We start from the raw sequence: 20162 nt of genomic DNA, 5'->3' as shown, positions 1-20162 counted from the left end.
CCATTGGAGTAGTTTTTGTCGTTTCTCCTGTATAAGAGTTGCAATTTCGTTCGATGTATGGTAGTTTATAAGTTTGTGGTGTATTGGGAGTGGGGTTGATATTCGAGCGGCTTGTTAAAGTAAAGCTGTGAAGTCCTGTAAGGCCTTGTCAATTTCAATATTTAATTTTAGGGAAGTGTCGGTGTTAATATGTGAGCTAATATATTTCTTAAATTTTAGACAATTTGTGTGCTGGTTTATGAGCTTTTCTTCGGATTTTGGATTGACTATTGTTGTGTTTCTAATCAGAATAAAAATCGGCGTGTGATCAGAGGAGAGTTCTAAGGATGCCTCGGTAGCAATTTGATCTCTTTTTAAATTCTTTGTTACCGCAAAATCAATGATGTCTGGAGATTTTTTCTGATCTGTAGGCCAGTATGTTGGTGTGCCAGTGGAGGATATGTTAAGGTCGAGTTTTGATATCACGTTCATCAGGGATTTTCCTTTTGGTGATATAAGTCGTGAGCCCCAGAATGTATGTTTGGCATTGAAGTCGCCGGACGCTATGAACTTGGGTCCAAGCTTTGTAAAATATTCTTCGAATTGAAGTTCCGTTATTTTATACCTTGGTGGTCAATAAATTGAGGCTTTAGTCAGACCTTTTATGTACTCTTCTAGACATATGCTTGTCGCCTGCATATATTCTGCTTCAAGGTTGTGAGTTGGGAAGTGTTTAATGTTATTTTTTATGAGGACAGCAGATTCGCGTCTTTCTCGTCCACTGGGATGTTTTGAATCGTAGAGTATGTAACCAGGTATCTTAAAGTAGCTTTTCTCGTTAAAATGGGTCTCTGAGATAAGCATGACGTCAATTTGATGTGACTGTAAAAATCAAATTGTGATTGCACTTATGGTTTGGATAAGATTGAAAGTAGGATATTTTGATTTTAAATCATTCCTTGCATCATATTTTGCATGGTGTTCATAAATTGTGTCATATTTTCCATAAACAGTTGGATTATGTTTTCGATATTTGGAGATGGTTTAGTAGAGCTTTCATTTTGGACGTTTCTTGGGTCAGTGAATCCTCTAACAGCGTTTGCATATGACATTCGTGTACACGTATTGTTGGAGTCGGAGTCGGATGGAGCATTTGGCTGAGATCGCGTTTGAATAGGTTGTGGTGGGATTACTGACTGAGAGCGGGGAAGCAATGTAGGAAACATTCTTTGTTTTTTGGTAGTGTATACTACACATTCCTTATAATTAGCGGTGTGGTTGCCTCCACAATTTCAGTATTTTTTTGTTTTTGGGTCCTTTTTATTTGATGTGCAATCCTTAGTGCGGTGAAAGTCGCCACATGCAACACAAACATTGCGGAGTGTGCAATACGACTTCGAATGTCCATATTCCTGACAATTAGTACACTGCACCGGATTTTTACGCCTGTGCGGTTCTTCTACTGATATTTTTCTGTGGAGTAGGAATTGTAGGGAATAAATTGGGTGAGCCTCGTTCGATTTGAGTTTCTTTCCTTCTGGTTCAAGCTCTATTCTATATAGCGGTGTCGAAACTTTATCGCGGTTTTTAATGTTGTATACTGATTTTGTTTTAAATCCTTTTTCTGCAAGTGCTTCTTTAATTTCTGCTGTGTTCAAATCTGGTTCTATTCCTCTTATAACCACTGTTAATCCTTTGGCACTTTTTAATTGATATGTATAAAAAATTTTATACACTTACCCAGTATGAACGTTGCCTTTGAGATTGGTTGTTTAGCGTTGCTGTTTGGTTCGTGGTTGGCTTCTCAGAATTACCATCTGCTATTGGGTAGCATATGGGTGAGTGGTTTGTGCCTCCGCTATGCGAAGGCGGTGATCTATTAATTGGCATATCGTGGTTGGTATCGCGGAAGTGAGCTGAGCAGTAATTGAAGTGAGCTGTCTCTGAGTAATTTGTTGTGAAAAAGAAACTCCTACTTTTTAATTATTTGATTATAAGTTTTATTTTAAATGGCACGAAAAATATAACATTTATTAAAAAATATAAATATATATTATTAATATAAGTATAATATAAATTTATAATATAATATAATATAAATTTCAATTTTACTTAAGAATTTATCAAACAATAAATTTTTGAGTCGTCCTTTCGCGTATTTATTTATTTTATTTATTTAGCATAAGTTTGTTATTTAATTACATAATTACACAATTTTTCAAATTTGCGACTTGTAATTTGTTTAGTTATTCTACCCAGTTGCAACACTTTTTGTAAATTTGTTTTTGAGCTTTTAAGCTTTGTTTGCTGTCTCTATCAACTGTTTTCAAGTGTGTGTGATTTGGAAAAAAATAAACAAATTCGGAAACAAAGTCAAAATATAATAATATTTTATTTCATTGGGCACTATTATTTTTTATTTATCTTGTTCAAGAGTCATTGTCTCGATTATTTGTGATGAGTTTAATATCACTTTTCAAGTTTTTCGCTTAGAAAACACCGAAAGTTACGGAGTGATTTTTTTGCGCGCAAATACTAAAATCGCTTGCATACAAAGTCGCAACAGAAAATACAAAATAACAAAACAAAAATAAACCGGTTTTTTGTCAAATATTTCACTTTTCTTTTCACACTTTACTTTTCATTGAAAAGTACATTGGTGCAACGCTTTGCCTTTTTTTAGTCTTTTCAAAACTTTGCTTAACTCAATTCTCAAATTAATGCTTTCTGTTCTCAATGAGAGCAAAATGCGAGAAAACTGATAATACTTTGCAAAGTGCAAAATGAAAAGTGTTGGTGCAATAGGGCCCTGGTTTATGATTTCGTTCTAATATAAACACAGCAAATAAATTTGTTAATAAAACTTTCATAGCAAAGTAACAAAACTTCAGAAAAAAGTGCGAACATAAAAAATCAAGTACGGCTTTGGGTCAGTTGGTGCGTTGACTTTGAGCTTCACATTGACAGAACCCGAGTTCGATTTCTAGCACTTGCAGTCTCAAAAAAATTATTTAATTAAGTACAAAAATTATTTTTAAGACCACTGATGATGAGTATTCGGCAATACTCGAAACAGCTGTATGGTTAGTCAAAAATTATATTAATCAAAATAATATGAAATGAATTTTGTTGTTGTAGTTCACTACTGTTTTTAAAAACCTCTTTAGTAAATGAATTAAACATTATAAAACATTAACATTAAACATTATATTGTGAATATATTGTTAAAAGTAAAGTAAAATAATCATTATTAATAAAACATCTCATATATTTCAATTTTTGATTTAAGCGGTACATGTCAAAACAACATTGTAGACAAGCTGCACACCCTTTCAGATAGGGCACGCGTCGTCACTAGGTCACTTGTAACAATTTGAAACAATTTATTATCAGTACGCAATCATGCTAAATGCTAGTGGAATTCAACAAATGCTTCTGCAGAAGCCTGCGTCGACACTATATAAATTTAAGGGCCACGTTATAATTTTAAAGCTTCTATTGTAACAGTACTCACAATCGCGGAAAAGGGGTTCAAATATTCCTGATGTAAGACATGTCTGTCTTAAACGTCAACTAAAATCTAATCGAGTAAAAATGGTAGTGAGTGAATTTCACTTGCGGCACCCATCCGGAGGTGTATTTCTAATACCACACTAGTAAGGGCCAACAATTTTGTGCTTCCTAACCACTAGAGGTTGGCTTTTTAATGGGAGTATTATTGCTATGGTTAAAGCTCAAATTTATGCGGTTAGAATGACTTTCTTCCTTTGCTTTCATTGGATGTGAAGTTGCATTTCACATTTTTCAATGAAAAGCATAGGTGATAGATAGGCCTCGCTCCCAAAGAGGAAACTATATTCAAAAATAATATTAAATTCATTGTTTATACAATAGATCAAATATGTTTATTTGATTTGGCAAATTAAACGTGATGAATATATACACAATATTAAAAATAAAAGCTTTTAATTCTTTTTTGTGTCTCTTTTAAAGAATTAAGAGAGAGATAAAAAATAATTATAATTTTATAAATTTTATAAAATGCACAGCTTATTAAACATATTATATAAAACTGGTCGCACCATTGTTAGATAAGTTCTTTAAAATTTACCTTAAAGTCTCTCATTATTCTGCAAGTATTAACAGGACCGATAGTCCTAAACAAAGCATAAAGTTCACGATCTGTCATATCTTGTGGCAAATAATTCACAATTAAGTTGGTTCCATTCACGCCACCCGCATTGGATACATCAGCACAGCTTAAAGAGTTGGTACTTGCAGCAGGCACCATGTTTCCCACAGAGCTCATCGTGCTACCACTGCCACCGCCTCCTGAAAAATCATTGTAGACTCTACGCGAGTTTGTACCTGGATATGATGATGTGAAATCTGCATCCTGCGGTGAAAACGCATAACGTGACTGAAATTTCAAGTCAAAGAATTTTGAACATAGATGGCGCTTTTGCTTTTCATATAATCGTTATGTGGAGAGTTTTGAAGTGTTTGAAATTGAAAATTAATTTTTTGAAAAATCGTCTTGATTTTTTAGCTTAATAAGAAATAAATTAATATTTTATCTAATTTTAAAATTCGTTAAAATTGTTTTTTGCTTTAAAAATTTATATATTTATATTATTGAATACATTAAAACATTCACAAAAACAAAAGAAAATCATCATAATTATCAAAATGATATTCCAATATCTGATATATTAATATATAAACAGCAACAACAACAATGCCAAAAATAAAAGAATAGTCATTTAAAAAAAATTGTTCCAAGTAAATTGGAACAGAAATTCAAGTCACATTTGTTATTCAAATTCATATTCGGCATTCAAAATTAAAATCTTTTATTTACAAGTTTTAAACAAATTTAATATTTCTCATTTGTTACATAAGTATTAAAATTCTGTAAAAATTAATGGGACACACAAAAAAGTTGATATGTGTTTTTATAACTGGAAACATTTTGCATCAATATTGAAATTATTACTTAATTTTACAGACCTTTGAATGTAGTTCCATAAATCATTTTTAAAAAAGTTTGATAAATTTTAAAAAAATAAAATACTAACAACTTTAAATGAAAATGTTGTTTGATAAGCACATTGCAAAATAATAAATGCTAACTTTAAAAACGATAAATGATATAACACTGGTAGCTTATGTAACACAATCACTTTCAAGCTGCTTAATCGATTAACACCTCACAACGCAAAGTTGCCAAAAGTATACATTTATCTACCATGAATGATTTTTGGCTATTTAAACAAAATTGAGAGCTATTGGATTGTTCATTACTTTCATATATGGTAGTGGTATTCGATATAAAATAAATGAATCGTAAGAGGCGACTGATATCAAGTAGATACCGCCCGATATTGTTTGGGCGGTTTGATGAGTGGGTTTCCCATGTGGCACCAAACCAGAGATATAAATCTGGTACCATGGTAGCCAGGACCCACAGCTTTGCTGTCGTGACGAATAGAGATGGGTTTCTTAATCGGAGTATCATGGCAGCTATGGTTACAACCCAAATTAACGATAATAGAATGACTCTACTCATCTACTTTTATTGGATGTGAAAATTCATTTTACATTGTCCAAAGAGGTATTAGATGTGACTCGCCCACTACCAAAAAAGATACTGTATCCAAACATTTAGATTTCATCAGTTCCGCATGAACTCCTTAAAATCCTGAAGCGGAATTTCTTTATCAGAGTTTTTAATTCGAATAATTAGAGTTTTTGATGGATTTTTGATTTCTTAATATTTGTTGTAAATCGGTTTTATCGATTTCGGTTTTTTATTTATTTGTAAAAAAATATCGAAAAAATAACAATTATAAATTATTTGTAAAACTCTAATTTTGAAATTTGGCACAAATAATAATAAATAAAAATCTTAAAATATTTTTAAACTCAATATTTGTAATGTTGCAGTGAAAAAGGATAAATTATTTACAAATTTAATTATAAAAATTTGCTTTAAAATGTTTAACGAAAAAAGTAAATTTATGTTTTAAACTCAATATTTGTTATCTATTATTTTTAGGGAAAACGCAAAAATAATAGTTCTTTATATAAAATGTATAAAAATGTAAGAACGACTTTGCATTAACAATACTAAGTAAATACAAAATTAATAATGACAATAATAACAGTTTTTATTACGTTGTTAAATAAAAGAATTTAAATATGAGTGAAAAAGTATTAGTAAGTGTACTGCACCAATTAAAAAACAAATACTTTGTTTGATGATTTAACTTCGGTGAATGGAAAATCGTTTTTTTTTCTAATCCGTAAGTGAAGTTTATTTCTCAGTGAAATTTGTTAATATGCGTATGGAAGACATGCGATTACTACTTTTTCGAAGACGTTAAAAAAGTGCTCCCGGGAAAAAGATATTTTATAGCCTCGTATTTTAATGTGCAATGTGTTTTTATCATCTTATTAATTTTGACCTGATATATAATACCAATTTTTAATGATTACAGATATGTTATCAACATTTTAGCAATAAATAGGTAATATTAGTAAAATGCTAAATTTTAAAGGCTTGTCTGAATTCCATCTATTCAAATCTTAGAGAGCACACAAGAGAAAACGTTATTTTCCTCTCTAGAATATTGTTTATTATAGCTTTCGATCTTGTTGGAAAATCATGGCAGACATTAGTCACATTGATACGGTCTCTTGCCTGACAATGTATAACAATCTTGATGTCATTTTTTAACAGCATTAGCCATTAATAAATGTGCATCCTTCCATATCTGCAGGAAGTAAAACTATGCCTTTCCAATTCTTAAATAATACGGGGATTAGAATTAAATTTGACAAAAGGTTATCACTCAAGTAGCATTTTGTAGCATTAAGAAAGTTTGTCCTCTCATCTCAATATTATAGAGCACTTGTTTTCTATACTCTTTCGTGATTTTACTGGCATTCTGATCAATGCTAAAAGAGCTCTTCTTCTCTCTAAAACTAACTATACTCTTTTTATTTACAAATGGTGTGTCAATGCCCACATACACAAAATTTAACCTCCGGAATACATAGCATTAAGACGTAGTTTTTTTTCCTTCGTCCGCACTAATTGGTTCCGTCCGTAGAGCCAAGAGTTGAATGGTTCACCTACAATATCTTACCCGTGTTATAAATAACAATATTCATTCGAGTCTATTGTCAAAAAAGCAATGTTTTATAAGTTAATTTATTATGGAGCATTAACGAAAATACTAACAATACTAAAGAATTTTTGTTGTGTTACAAAGGTATATTTATGGGATAGAAACAGTCTTTCCAACTGGTTTCCATCGGAGTCCGAAATAAAAACGGATTGCCCTTTGAATCTGATACTTCTAATGCTTTTTTTAGATGACATGTACCACTTTCTTTGGAGCTTATCTAGAATTGGAGGATGTATGACAAGATTTCTATAAGCAAATGACACAGTACTAATGGCTGATTTTTGTACGCCTTAAATTAAATTATAAGTCATACGTGCCTGTTAATTTTATAACATTGTTAATTATTTAGTATCGACCATCCTGAAGATATAATGTAATTACATTGTAATGGCGATATTTTATTTAAATTATTTGTATTTTTGGTCAGCGAATAATAATTTGTTTTAATATTGAGTTAACAAATAAATTCTTATTTTTCTTTAATTCTTTTTTATCAAATTATTATTATTATACTTGTAATATTTTATATTAAGTAAAAATACCTTAAAATGAAATAAAAAGTAAATGGTTCGTGTTCTTCGATGAACGGGATATGTTTATACGTAAAATAGTATATATAAACCCTAAGTCCATGACATATCAATATCATGATGCGTGATACTTAATCACGTTCTTCTCGTGGTGTACCTGTTTTTCTTTTTAATCATCATGTTGACGTAACAGATCATCATAGATCTAGAGAGAGAAAATCAATAAAATCCGTAATCTCCGGTATTATTTGATCTGTGCTGATAAGATGGATGGCACTACGTTAGTGTGTTTTCAAACGGTGGCATCGGGACAACTAGCACCGGTTGTAATTAGGCTTTTCTTAATATAGTGGATCCTTGCCCGGATGAAACTTCCCCTTTTCCACAACTCGTGGGTTAAATCATGAACGAAAAAAATATAAATAATCAAAATAATACAAATGAGGGAAGCTCGGATATACAGAGTTCAAAACCTTCGGACACTAGAAATAAGACACCTACTGACACCTACTTCCAGCAGTAATAAAAAGATGCAAATCAATAAAATTCCCAACATATCTACGCGTTCTGGACCATTAATACGGTCTGGCCCTCCTTCAAAGAGAAACTACAAAGAACGCCGAGCAACGGCCAGACTGATCGAGAGATGTGGCTATGTTTCGATTACATTCGAATCACTGAAGTCTATATACAAGGAACTTACGTCGAAGCTACACCGCTTATTAGATGACTCAAACACCATGCCGAAAACACAAAACTTCATGGCAACGTCACGATTATTGATGAAAATGATCCTAATGGCACAATCACACCTATTAAGAAGGATACGATTAAGCTTAAGTTCTTAGACGTATACATTGACAACTTATGACAGCAACGTGAAAGATCACGAAGCTATATTATTAATGGAAACACCAATATTCATTAATTATAAATATATAAAAGAGTTTGGGTGCATGATGTTTCTTCATCCAGATGCTGAAATGGAAAGTTTGTCTTATCTTTTAAAGAACTAGAATAAAATGAACAATTTTTTATATATACTAGGATTTTCTTTTTCTATTCTGTATGGTATATCATTATTTAAAACCCAAACTTGCGAGAGTGCAGTTTTTCAAATAACAAATTTATGTTTTTATTGAGGTAATTGGGTGGTAAGTTGAAATATGTATTTCAATTAAACGAAAGAATTATTTAGTTTTGCATTCTTTACTTTATGACATATTTCCATTTATAAAATTAAAATTACATTAAAACAATACACACATCGCCATCGATTCGTATACCAAAAAATACTCTTTACACTCAGAAGTTTTCGGAATGCACACCTTGGTTATTATAAATGCAAACAACAGCTAAAATTTGCACCATAAAAAAAATTACTAAAACGTTAAAAAAAACGTCAGTCACCCAAACATCGAACTTATTTTTATAACATATTCTAAGCAAAATCAAATTGTGCCCAAACGAGTATTGATTTATTTGCTTGCATACGACGTTATTCGATGATAGAATTACCATAGGTAGAAGCGTTTTTTAACACATTTCAGAATGAAATAGATTGAATCATATCGGAGAACGTAGTAATGTTCCTCTATCGCTAACTACTGTTTTCCTAATCTAACATAAAATATTTTTGGAATGAAAAGAAATATATATCTGCAACATAAAACAAGAATATAATTAATCCGAACTTTATTTTAATCAACTAAATAAATTCATTAATTTAATATTTTATTTTTAATAGGTCTAAGCTATAGAACCAAATATATATCAAGGTTTTTTTAATTTTTATTCACCTAGCAATTATAGTTCAAACATCAACTTTTTTGTGTATATGTAATTGGATGACAAAAATAACATATGAATATTTGTAGGAAGTACGGTTTCTATTATTGTTATTGTTGCTTGTAAATGTGTTAACATATGTAATTTGTGTAAAAATTTTTATGGTTTCAAAAATATACTTATTTATATCATTTGTGTGAACTGTTTACTTCTTATATAAAAAGCGTGTGCTCCAAAAGTTAAGAATTCTTATCATTGTAATAACTTTTTGTGTCAGTTGAATTGAAAAAGAATGCATAAAAAATAACAAAGTCGTGTCCAAAAACATTCAATCAATTTAAAAAAATATACGAACCATCCCGGACGGTAATGAATGTGACATTCCCCACATACGTCCACCGCTGTAACGAAAAAATGTAAAAACTTGTTAATATTTTATTAAATTTCTAAGAATGTGTTTTTTAATTTGTGATAAATTATATTCTAATTTTTTGAAACTTATCTATTAATACTAGTTTTATAAAATAAAACATTAAAATTGTTAAGGTAGAAATTAAATAATAAATAAATTATTTCACATTGTTAAATTGTGTCATTCAATTTATATTTAAAGCAATTTAGCAATTGTGAAATAATTTATTTTGAATATTTATGTTAAGCTAAGGCAACAACTTAACTGGAGCAACGGTGAAATATGCAACTTTGCATTATGCATTATTAACAGTGTTCCAATTAATTTGTTGCTGAGGTATAATTATTATTAATAAAATTATTGCACAAAAATTGTATAAAAGAAATTGAAACAATAAATAAAGTAATCAATTAATAAAAAATATTCTTTGATTCTTGTCAAAACCTAATTCTGCTTTATATAGAGTAAGTTTCAAGTGCTTAATCTATAACCAATAAGCCATATTCAATAAGTTAAAGTGCTTATTGAATATTATAAGGATTAAGGTATTTTAAATATACATAAAATTTGGTGACCCCGACGTGATCGACGTAGATCAAGGACGTAAATCAAGGACGTGACCAAAGATCACGATCACGTACTACTTCATTAAGGCGTCGGAGCAAGAGCACAACAGTGTGAGCTTCAAGTAGATAAAAGGCAAAAGCACAACAAGTGTGAGCTTTCAATAAAACAGCAAGAGCACAACAGTGTGAGCTGCGAACACATTACAAGCACCAAGGTACCTGATTTGCTGGAAACAAATATGGAAACTTTTGAGGAGTTAATTCTCGAACAGCAACAACTGGGTCAATTAATCCAGAAATTGATTTCGAATTTCAAAAAGGATCCAAAAGAAAGGAAATTGAATAAAGCTTACTTTGAAGAACGTAAAAGGCGTTTAATTAATATATGGTCTGAATTTGAAGAGAATGACAACCGTATCAGGGAGTTGTCAGATGTCGAAACCACTCATGAATATTTTACTAATGAGGATTATTTAAAAACTAAAGACTTAGCAGAATGCTACATTGCTCGATTCACTCAGCAACTACAGGAGTTCAGTGATGAAGCAAATCTCAGCAAGAAGTCGCAAGTATCTAAACAAACAGAAATTTCATGTCTCATTAACAAGCAAATGGGAATGAAAATATCATTAAAACGACTATTGGAGAAAGTCCAATTAGATTTGGGATCAAACACGTTTACTGCGTTGGAAATATACAAAATAAAAATCAACAAGTTGTGGCAAGAAATTGAGGAACTCAATTTTAATATATGGGAAATCGCTAGTGACCCACTATCAATTGGTTACAATATAGACGATTATCAACAATTAGAGGAATTAATACAACAAACTTTGATTTCAATTTCTGAGCTGATAATAACAAAACAACCACATGTAGTTACAACAGAGGTAACTAACAATCCAATTCAATTACCGAAGGTGTCTATACCGAGATTTGACGGAGATTATCTTAAATGGACACAATTTTATGATATGTTCTCTCAAATGGTAGACAACCAATCACTACCCAAGGTACAAAAGATGTGGTTTTTAAAAAATAATTTATCAGGAGAAGCAGAGAGGCTCATCAGACATCTGCCAACTACCAATGATAGTTACGACGTAGCATGGAAGATACTTCAGGAGAGATACAGGAATAAGAGGATATTAACAACCATGTTAATACAACGGCTGCTCGGACAACCTCAATGCTCTGGCACTGCAATGTCTCTGAAGTCACTACATGATGTAATACATGAATGTTTGTTGGCATTAAATAACTTAAATGTTCAAACAGTTCATTGGGATCCACTCCTTCTTCATTTATTAACAAAGAAGCTGGATGCAACTACACATACGTTGTATGAGCAATCATTGGCAAGACCAAAGGAATTACAATCAATGACAGGGTTTCTAAGTTTCATTGAAACACGTTTTCAAACTCTGTAAGCAATCGGCCAAAAGAGTACTACCAATAATAACGTAAAGGTATGTAATACCGCAACAATCAACAAATCAACCAGGCAATCATGCATATATTGTAAGCAAGATTTACATCAAATATACCAATGCAAAGGGTTCTTACAAGCAAATACTTTTGAACGACTACAATTTGTTAAAAAACAAAACTTATGTCGTAACTCTTTGCGACCAGGTCATATAGCATACAACTGTAAATCAGGCAATTGTATCAAATGTAGTCAAAAACACAACTCTTTACTACATGTAAACTCATGGGTTAATGGCACTGAAAAACATACAACAATACCAAAGTCGAACAATACTCAACGCAATGTAAGCACAGGTTTAAGCGTTGATCATCAAGCATCATTAACTATTGCAAGAAAGGACAATGAACAGCAATATGTATTCTTAGGAACAGCAACTATAATATTATTGGCACATAACGGCCAAGAAATTCAATGTAGAGCATTATTAGACTCAGGTTCTCAAGTTAATTTAATGACCGAGAGGGTAGCTCATCGACTAGGAATAACTCCAAAAGCAACATTAATGCGTATAAATGGAGTTGGTAACACCACAAAGGGTGCTCGTCAAAGAATCAGCACTGTCTTTAAGTCAATGAATAGCAATTTCAATACAAATTTAGAAGCATTTGTGTTACCACATATTATTGCTCCACAACCAACACAATGTGTCAATATCAGTTCATGGAACATTCCAAAAAATATTACATTAGCTAAACCTAACTTCAATGAGCCACAAAAAATAGACGTATTATTAGGAGCTGAATTTTATCCACATCTCTTGACGTCAGGGCAAATCCAATTGGGAGTCGACAAACCAATACTTCAGAATACTACTCTTGGATGGGTTGTAAGTGGCAAACTATCAGAAACAGCAAAAGGTGACGCTGTCTGTTGTATGTTTAGCGAAGAAGAAGATTCGCTAAATAATCTCCTCGTCCGATTTTGGGATCTTGAAGAATCAGCACAAAATTCAAAACTACTGTCTGATCAAGAAAAATTGTGTGAAACTCATTTTGTGGAAAACTTGAAACGTACTAAAGAAGGCAGATTTATTGTGAAATTGCCACTTATTGACAGTGTATCAACATTAGGATCCTCTAGTGAAATTGCACAACACAGATTTTTCTCTCTTGAACGACGGCTGTCAAAAAATGAAGCATTAAGGGCACAATACGTGCAGTTTATGACTGAGTATAAAGATCTCGGTCACATGGAAGAAATTCAACCTGATGACATCATGGCCTCACATTATTTCATTCCTCATCATTGCGTGATAAAACCAGATAGCACCACGACAAAATTACGTGTTGTGTTTGATGCATCTAGTAAAACTTCATCAGATCGATCATTGAATGACATTATGCATACTGATCCTGTGGTACAGAGCGATCTATTCTCAATATTATTACGATTCAGAATTCCAAGATACGCTTTCACAACGGACATTGAGAAAATGTATAGGCAAATACTTATTCACCCAGAAGATCAAATGCTACAATTAATCATTTGGAGAAATAATCCACAAGAGCCGCTACGATTTTATAAACTAAAAACTGTGACATATGGGACGCGATCAGCTCCATACTTAGCTACCAAATGTTTACAAACTTTAGCAAGAGAAAGTTCTGGTACTTATCCATTTGGAGCAGAGACCCTACGAAGAGACTTCTATGTCGATGATGGATTATGTGGTTCTAACAGTCTGATAGAGGCTAAGGTGATTCAAGAACAACTAATTAACATTTTGAAATCTTATGGTTTTAAGCCAAGAAAATGGTGCGCTAATCACCCACAATTACTACAAAACATTTCACCACATGATCAAGAAGTCTGTTGGGATATTTCTACTTGTTCGTTCAAAACAGCTAAGACTTTGGGAATGATTTGGACACCACAGCTTGATAATTTGTGCATAACAACAAGTATAACACCATGTACAACTTTTACTAAGCGTTCAGTAGCTTCAGACTTAGCAAGATTTTATGACCCATTAGGATTGGTAGCACCAATCATAGTCACAGCAAAAATATTTGTTCAACGAATTTGGGAATTAAAGACGACCTGGGATGATCCATTACCTCATGAATATGAAGCCGAATGGGTTAAGTTTCGGTCAAGACTGCAAGAAATTAATAATATGATCATTCCGAGACATGTTTTTAACCATGAAATTCCATTAGATATTCAATTACATTGTTTTGTAGATGCATCTGAAAAGGCATATGGAGCAGCAATTTATGTAAGAGCAATTCTAAAAACAGGTACAATCATTGTATGGCTACTTTGCTCAAAATCAAGAGTAGCGCCATTAAAAAGGCAAACAATTCCACGATTAGAATTGTGTGCAGCACTTCTGGGAGCCCAACTGTTAGCGAAGGTTAAACAAGATCTTGCATACGATAACCACAAATCCTTTTTATGGACAGACTCACAAGTTGTATTATACTGGATCAACTCTAACTCAAATATTTTTCAAACATTTGTAGCACATAGAGTAGCACGAATTCATGAAATATCTAACGCAAGCCAATGGCGTCATGTAACGTCCAAATTAAATCCAGCAGATCACCTATCAAGGGGTTTTCAACCTACGGAATTACATTCCAGTCACATATGGTTTTTTGGACCACTGTTTTTATATGGAAGCGAATCATCATGGCCAGGTCCAATTGCTCAGGAACATCTTATAACTGATCATTCTGAAACCAAAAGGAGGGCACTTGAAATGCAATGCTCAACACAACCTTCAATCGTAACTTCAGCAATCACTAGCATTACTGAAGATTTCATCTATAAGATCAATTATAGAAACTCGTTTGCAAGATTGCAACGAATCATTGCGTACGCACTACGATTTGTAAAATACTCCAAAGGCAAAGACAACAGGCACACTACCTCTTTAATATTAAGTCCAGACGAGTTGAACTCATCATTACAAGTAATCATACGTATAATACAACAAAGCGATTTCAGGGAAGAATTGCAGCAATTACACTCAAATGGAACAGTGCACAAAACTAGTTCTCTCTCTAGTTTAAGTCCATTCTTAGATAGTAACGCAATTCTAAGAGTCGGAGGTCGACTTTCATCATCACTTATAGCTTATGATACCAAACATCCAATGGTATTGCCATATAATGATCCAATTGTGAAAAGTGTTTTCGTTGATGTTCATAGAAAAAACATGCATTGTGGTGCACAAGCATTATTGTCACAAATCCGACTTCAATTTTGGCCCATCAAGGGAAAGATAATGGCTAGATCAACGGTTCAACATTGTGTCCGCTGCACAAGAAGCAGACCAACAACATTTCAACAAATAATGGGTCAGCTACCACCAGCTAGAGTTCAACCTTCAAGGCCATTCTACAATGCAGGAGTAGATTTTTGTGGACCATTTTGGATTCACTACAAAATCAGAGGAAAAAGACCACACAAGGTTTATGTAGCAGTGTTTTGTTGTTTTGCCACAAAAGCAGTCCATTTAGAAGTGGTGAGCGACTTAACTTCTGATGCATTTATTGGTGCACTGAAGAGGTTCATAGCTCGACGAGGACATTGCAAGACGCTGCATTGTGACAATGCTACAAATTTTGTTGGTGCGAACAATAAATTAAATGAATTATCCGAACTGCTACGTAGAACTTCTGTTCAAAATAAAATAGTTCAAACATGCAGTGATAAATTAATCACATTTAAATTCATTCCACCTCGAACTCCACATTTCGGGGGTCTTTGGGAGGCAGCTGTTAAATCAGCTAAATATCATTTAGTTCGAAGTACATCAACAGCTTCATTAACCTATGAAGAGTTGGAAACGATCATTGTGGAAATTGAAGCAATATTGAACTCAAGACCATTAACACCAATGTCATCAGATCCAAATGATCTTGCCGCATTGACACCAGGTCACTTCCTTATTGGTGAACCACTCACTGCACCTATAGACACCAATGTACATGGGACAAATCACAACCTACTTACCAGGTGGAAATTGGTTTCTCATTTGAGACTTGAATTTTGGAAAAGATGGAACGCTGAGTACTTAACAGAACTACAACAGCGACATAAATGGAAGGTTCCTGTTGACAATGTCAAAGAAAACACGATGGTCATAATCAAAGAAGACAATACAGCTCCACTCAACTGGCCCTTAGGTCGTGTTACGAAAGTGTTTCGAGGCGATGATGGCATGGTACGAGTAGTGGAAGTGAAGACAGTTGCAGGAATTTGTAAACGGCCTATTCATCGGCTTGCTCCACTGTTTCGAGAAGATGAAGACAAAGACGAAAATCGAAAACATCATTCAAAATAAAGTTGCCCCAACAAACAACATTATTCGCAATCATTCTCACACTATTCTTTCTGCCAATTATATTGGGCAATCCTGTAACCACAACACAGCTTAATTCAAGTATTGGTCTCTACTTCGAAAATATGGGCACTGTTCAGATGGTAACAGGTGAATGGAAAATGGTTGTTTATTATGAATTAGCTCCGGTACAGACCCAATATAACACCTTCGTTAATGGAATTTCTGCACTAGATAAATTGTGCATCAAACTACAGCAGGGTTCGGCTTGTCACACGCTCGTAAGTACGTTTGAGCATACAAGAGATGATATCCTACGGGAGAAGATTTTATTAAACAACAGATGAGATAAACGAGGAGCCATAAACCTCGTTGGAAATGTGGCAAAGGTTTTATTTGGGGTTCTGGACTCAAATTACGCAGAGGACATGTCACAAACAATAAATCAGCTAAAGGAAGATGATAACCACCTAGCTAGATTGCTGCAGAATCAAGCCTCTATAATAGATTCAACATTAAATATACTTAAACGTGATGAAGAAACTGTTAATAGTCAACTTGGTCAACTTCAAGATCAAATTAGCCAAGTACTAAATTGAATTGACAATGAAACCAAACAAATTAAAATTACGCAGATATTCATATCAATTGCAATACAATTGACACTGATGGGTGCTAATTTGCAAAGAATACAAGCGGAAATTATAAATGTTTTAATTGACTCTCATCACGGAAAAATAAGTCCTCTATTGTTATCACCTCAACAACTCAAAAATGAGATTAAGCATATAAGAAGTCATATTTCACCATCTCGACGATTTCCGGTTAATCAAGATGATTTAGTTCAACTCTACAGAATAATGGAAATATCTGGAGCAGTAACTAAGGAACAAATCATATTTGTTATTAAGGTACCACTTATAGATTCTTATGACATGAAACTATTCAGAATATTACCTATACCAACAGTTATAAACAACACCATTTTAACACTCAAAAGTGATGTCTCGTTTATAGCAGTAAACATATTTCGAGATCAATACATTCCCCTGCGAGAAAATGAGCTAGATAATTGTCAAATTCCGAACAAGGCGGTGTATATTTGTTCTAGAAAGCATATAAAACTAGGCAGATACTCAGAAACTCATACGTGTGAGATAGAATTATTTAATAATCGAACCACAACAAGCTGCAGATTAACACAGTTATAAGATGGTTTGGACGAAAATGGAACAAACAAATCAATGGATATATGCTACAGTGAATAGAACTGAGATGTCATCTGTTTGCGGAACACAATTAAATCAAGTCACAATAGAAGGATCAGGCATTCTAACTTTACGACCAGAATGTACAATAAGAAACAATCTAGTTACAATTCAAGGTCATTACTCATTGCCATCTGTAGTTCATTCATCATTTGTTCATGTAGAACAGCTTGCATCCATAACTACACCAAATGAAATAAAAACAATCATCAACAAGGCTGACGATCATCTTGAGACACAACTGAAAAAACTATCCATGTTACATCAAAGGTTAAAGGCTATGGATAAGTTTTCAGTTAAGGCCGAACCAGTTTCTCAATCACACCATATAATTAGTTACGTGGGAACTATTTTACTGCTGACATTGTGTTGCACTTACATAATATACAAATCTATGAAGAAGTGTAAACAAACCCGACGAAAAGATGATTCACCTCAATCTGAGTCCACAGCATATCCACAACCTACCCCAAGACGGCAACAGCTCGTTGTGGAAGTATAAGTAGTTCAGTTATTATTATACCACTCAACGGAGGGGAGAATGTTAAGGTAGAAATTAAGTAATAAATAAATTATTTCACATTGTTAAATTGTGTCATATAATTTATATTTAAAGCAATTTAGCAATTGTGAAATAATTTATTTTGAATATTTATGTTAAGCTAAGGCAACAACTTAACTGAAGCAGCGGTGAAATATGCAACTTTGCATTATGCATTATTAACAGTGTTCCAATTAATTTGTTGCTGAGGTATAATTATTATTAATAAAATTATTGCACAAAAATTGTATAAAAGAAATTAAAACAATAAAGAAAGTAATCAATCAATAAAAACTATTCTTTGATTTTTGTCGAAAACCTAATTCTGCTTTATATAGAGTAAATTTCAAGTGCTTAATCTATAACCAATAAGCAATATTCAATAAGTTAAAGTGCTTATTGAATATTATAAGGATTAAGGCCTTTCAAATATACAAATATTTTTAAAGAAAGATTCCATAATCCCATCTTAATAAAATAAAGTATAATTAAAAAAATTAATTTTCATAATTTTTTTTTATTTACGTATACTAAATGTATTCTTTTGAATTATCGTGTTATTTTATTGGTTTATTAATGGTTTATTATTAAACAAAAACTGTATTCCCTTTGCAGCAATAATATTTATTATTAATTTTTATTATTCGAAGGATACACCAATATTTTGTTTTACTTTACCTTGGTTTAAGAAAATTATACAAGATATCGCCACACAATTATACTGTAGAGAATCACAATAGTAATTTTAAATTAAGTAGATAATAACCAATTTTATTTGTCAGTATTGTCAATTAAAACAAAAAAGTCGCCATACCAAATATCAATAGTAGATACAATTTTGAAGGATAAGTAGGAAGCGAATGAAGATTGCCCTGTTCTGTCAATTCAAGACATGCGTTTATCGAAAACAAGTAATATTTTGTCGAAAATAGGGCGAGTACTAAAAGTAAACAGCTGGCATTTGTTAATGCTTAAAATTATTCATAAATCAAAATCCAAATGTTTAAAAAGCGGCTCTTGAACATGTTTTTATCTTCATCGAACCACGAAAGCAACGAAATTGTTAAATGTTAAATCACATTATAGGTATATGCAAATCTTATTAAAACAGTGATAAGTAAACAAATCAGTTGTGCATTTGTATATTGTGATGGAAAACCAAAATTTGCCGCTTTTATAAAAATTCACCCCATTGTGGAACGTAACTTAATAATAATACTTATGGAACTAAAATAAATACAGCCATAGTCAAAAGTATTTACACAACGAAAGTTTTTGTACATATTGCATAAAAAAATATTTTTATTGTTGTTGTTGGACGTAAGTTGCAAAAAAATTTTTTGTTGTTATTTAGTTTTATTTATGCAGAACCAAATAAAAAAAGAATTGAGAAGATAACTGTTAATTTGACAAAAATGTAAGCAACTGTGCTGATGCTTATTAATTGTCAAAAGTATTTACACACATTTTTTTCGCGTCAAAAGTATTTACACAAAACTTTAATTTTATTTTCTTCTTCTTAATTGATGAATTTTTTAAAAATTTTTTATTTTTATTTAATTAATATAATTAATATTTGATTACACCACCTTTGGCATTAATAACTGCCCGTAACCAATCCAATCAAGCTGCGAATCAATTTGGACCAAATATTCGTTATTTCAATTATGCTATCACTACATTTTGGATTTTTATCAAAAGTATTTTGCTGTTTTATAAAGTCTCAAGCATATTCAATGACATTAAGACCAGGGCTCTGTTCAGGCTATAAAAAAGCAGCATGATTTAACTCTTTTAAAATTGGATTAAGTCTTCGCCCTTGATGACATGGTGCATTGTCATGTTGCAGAACCCAGTTATTGATTGGAAAAGGTCTATTTTCTGACGTCAAGACATGGTTATTTAAAATACCAATATAACCGGACTGATTTAAGGCACCATTTTTCGGTACCAAATCTCCAAATGCATTGTATGATAGACATCCCCAAAACAAAACCGTACCACCTTCAAATCTATTGAGTGGCTGCACTGCTTTATTCTATTGAAGTTGTCGTAAATGCATGGAGTGGTTATCAAATGAACCCTAGAATTAAAATCCAGAC

At 32.4% G+C, this 20162-nt stretch overlaps 1 protein-coding gene across 7 annotated transcripts in view; it reads right to left on the bottom strand.

Annotated features, from left to right (window-relative positions):
• Positions 1-4051: 4051 nt before the first annotated feature.
• LOC119668156 (sex-lethal homolog) overlaps positions 4052-20162 on the bottom strand; it is a 109530-nt gene continuing 93419 nt past the window's right edge. For 4 of the 7 annotated variants that reach the window (XM_038077577.1, XM_038077578.1, XM_038077579.1 and 1 more), the window contains 2 exons: positions 9846-9891; positions 4052-4399 (listed from right to left, as the gene is read on the bottom strand). In XM_038077577.1, coding sequence (XP_037933505.1) covers positions 4067-4399; positions 9846-9891 — 379 coding nt within the window. In that variant the 3' untranslated portion in view covers positions 4052-4066. The remainder of the gene's footprint in view (positions 4400-9845; positions 9892-20162) is intronic. The other 3 variants (XM_038077580.1, XM_038077581.1, XM_038077582.1) reach the window with 1 other exon arrangement.

This window comes from Teleopsis dalmanni, chromosome 1 (assembly GCF_002237135.1).
Source record: "Teleopsis dalmanni isolate 2A chromosome 1, ASM223713v2, whole genome shotgun sequence".
Taxonomy (NCBI): Eukaryota; Metazoa; Arthropoda; class Insecta; order Diptera; family Diopsidae; genus Teleopsis; species Teleopsis dalmanni.
Note: the sequence above shows the minus strand (reverse complement) of the source record. Positions and strands in the feature narration are given on the sequence as shown.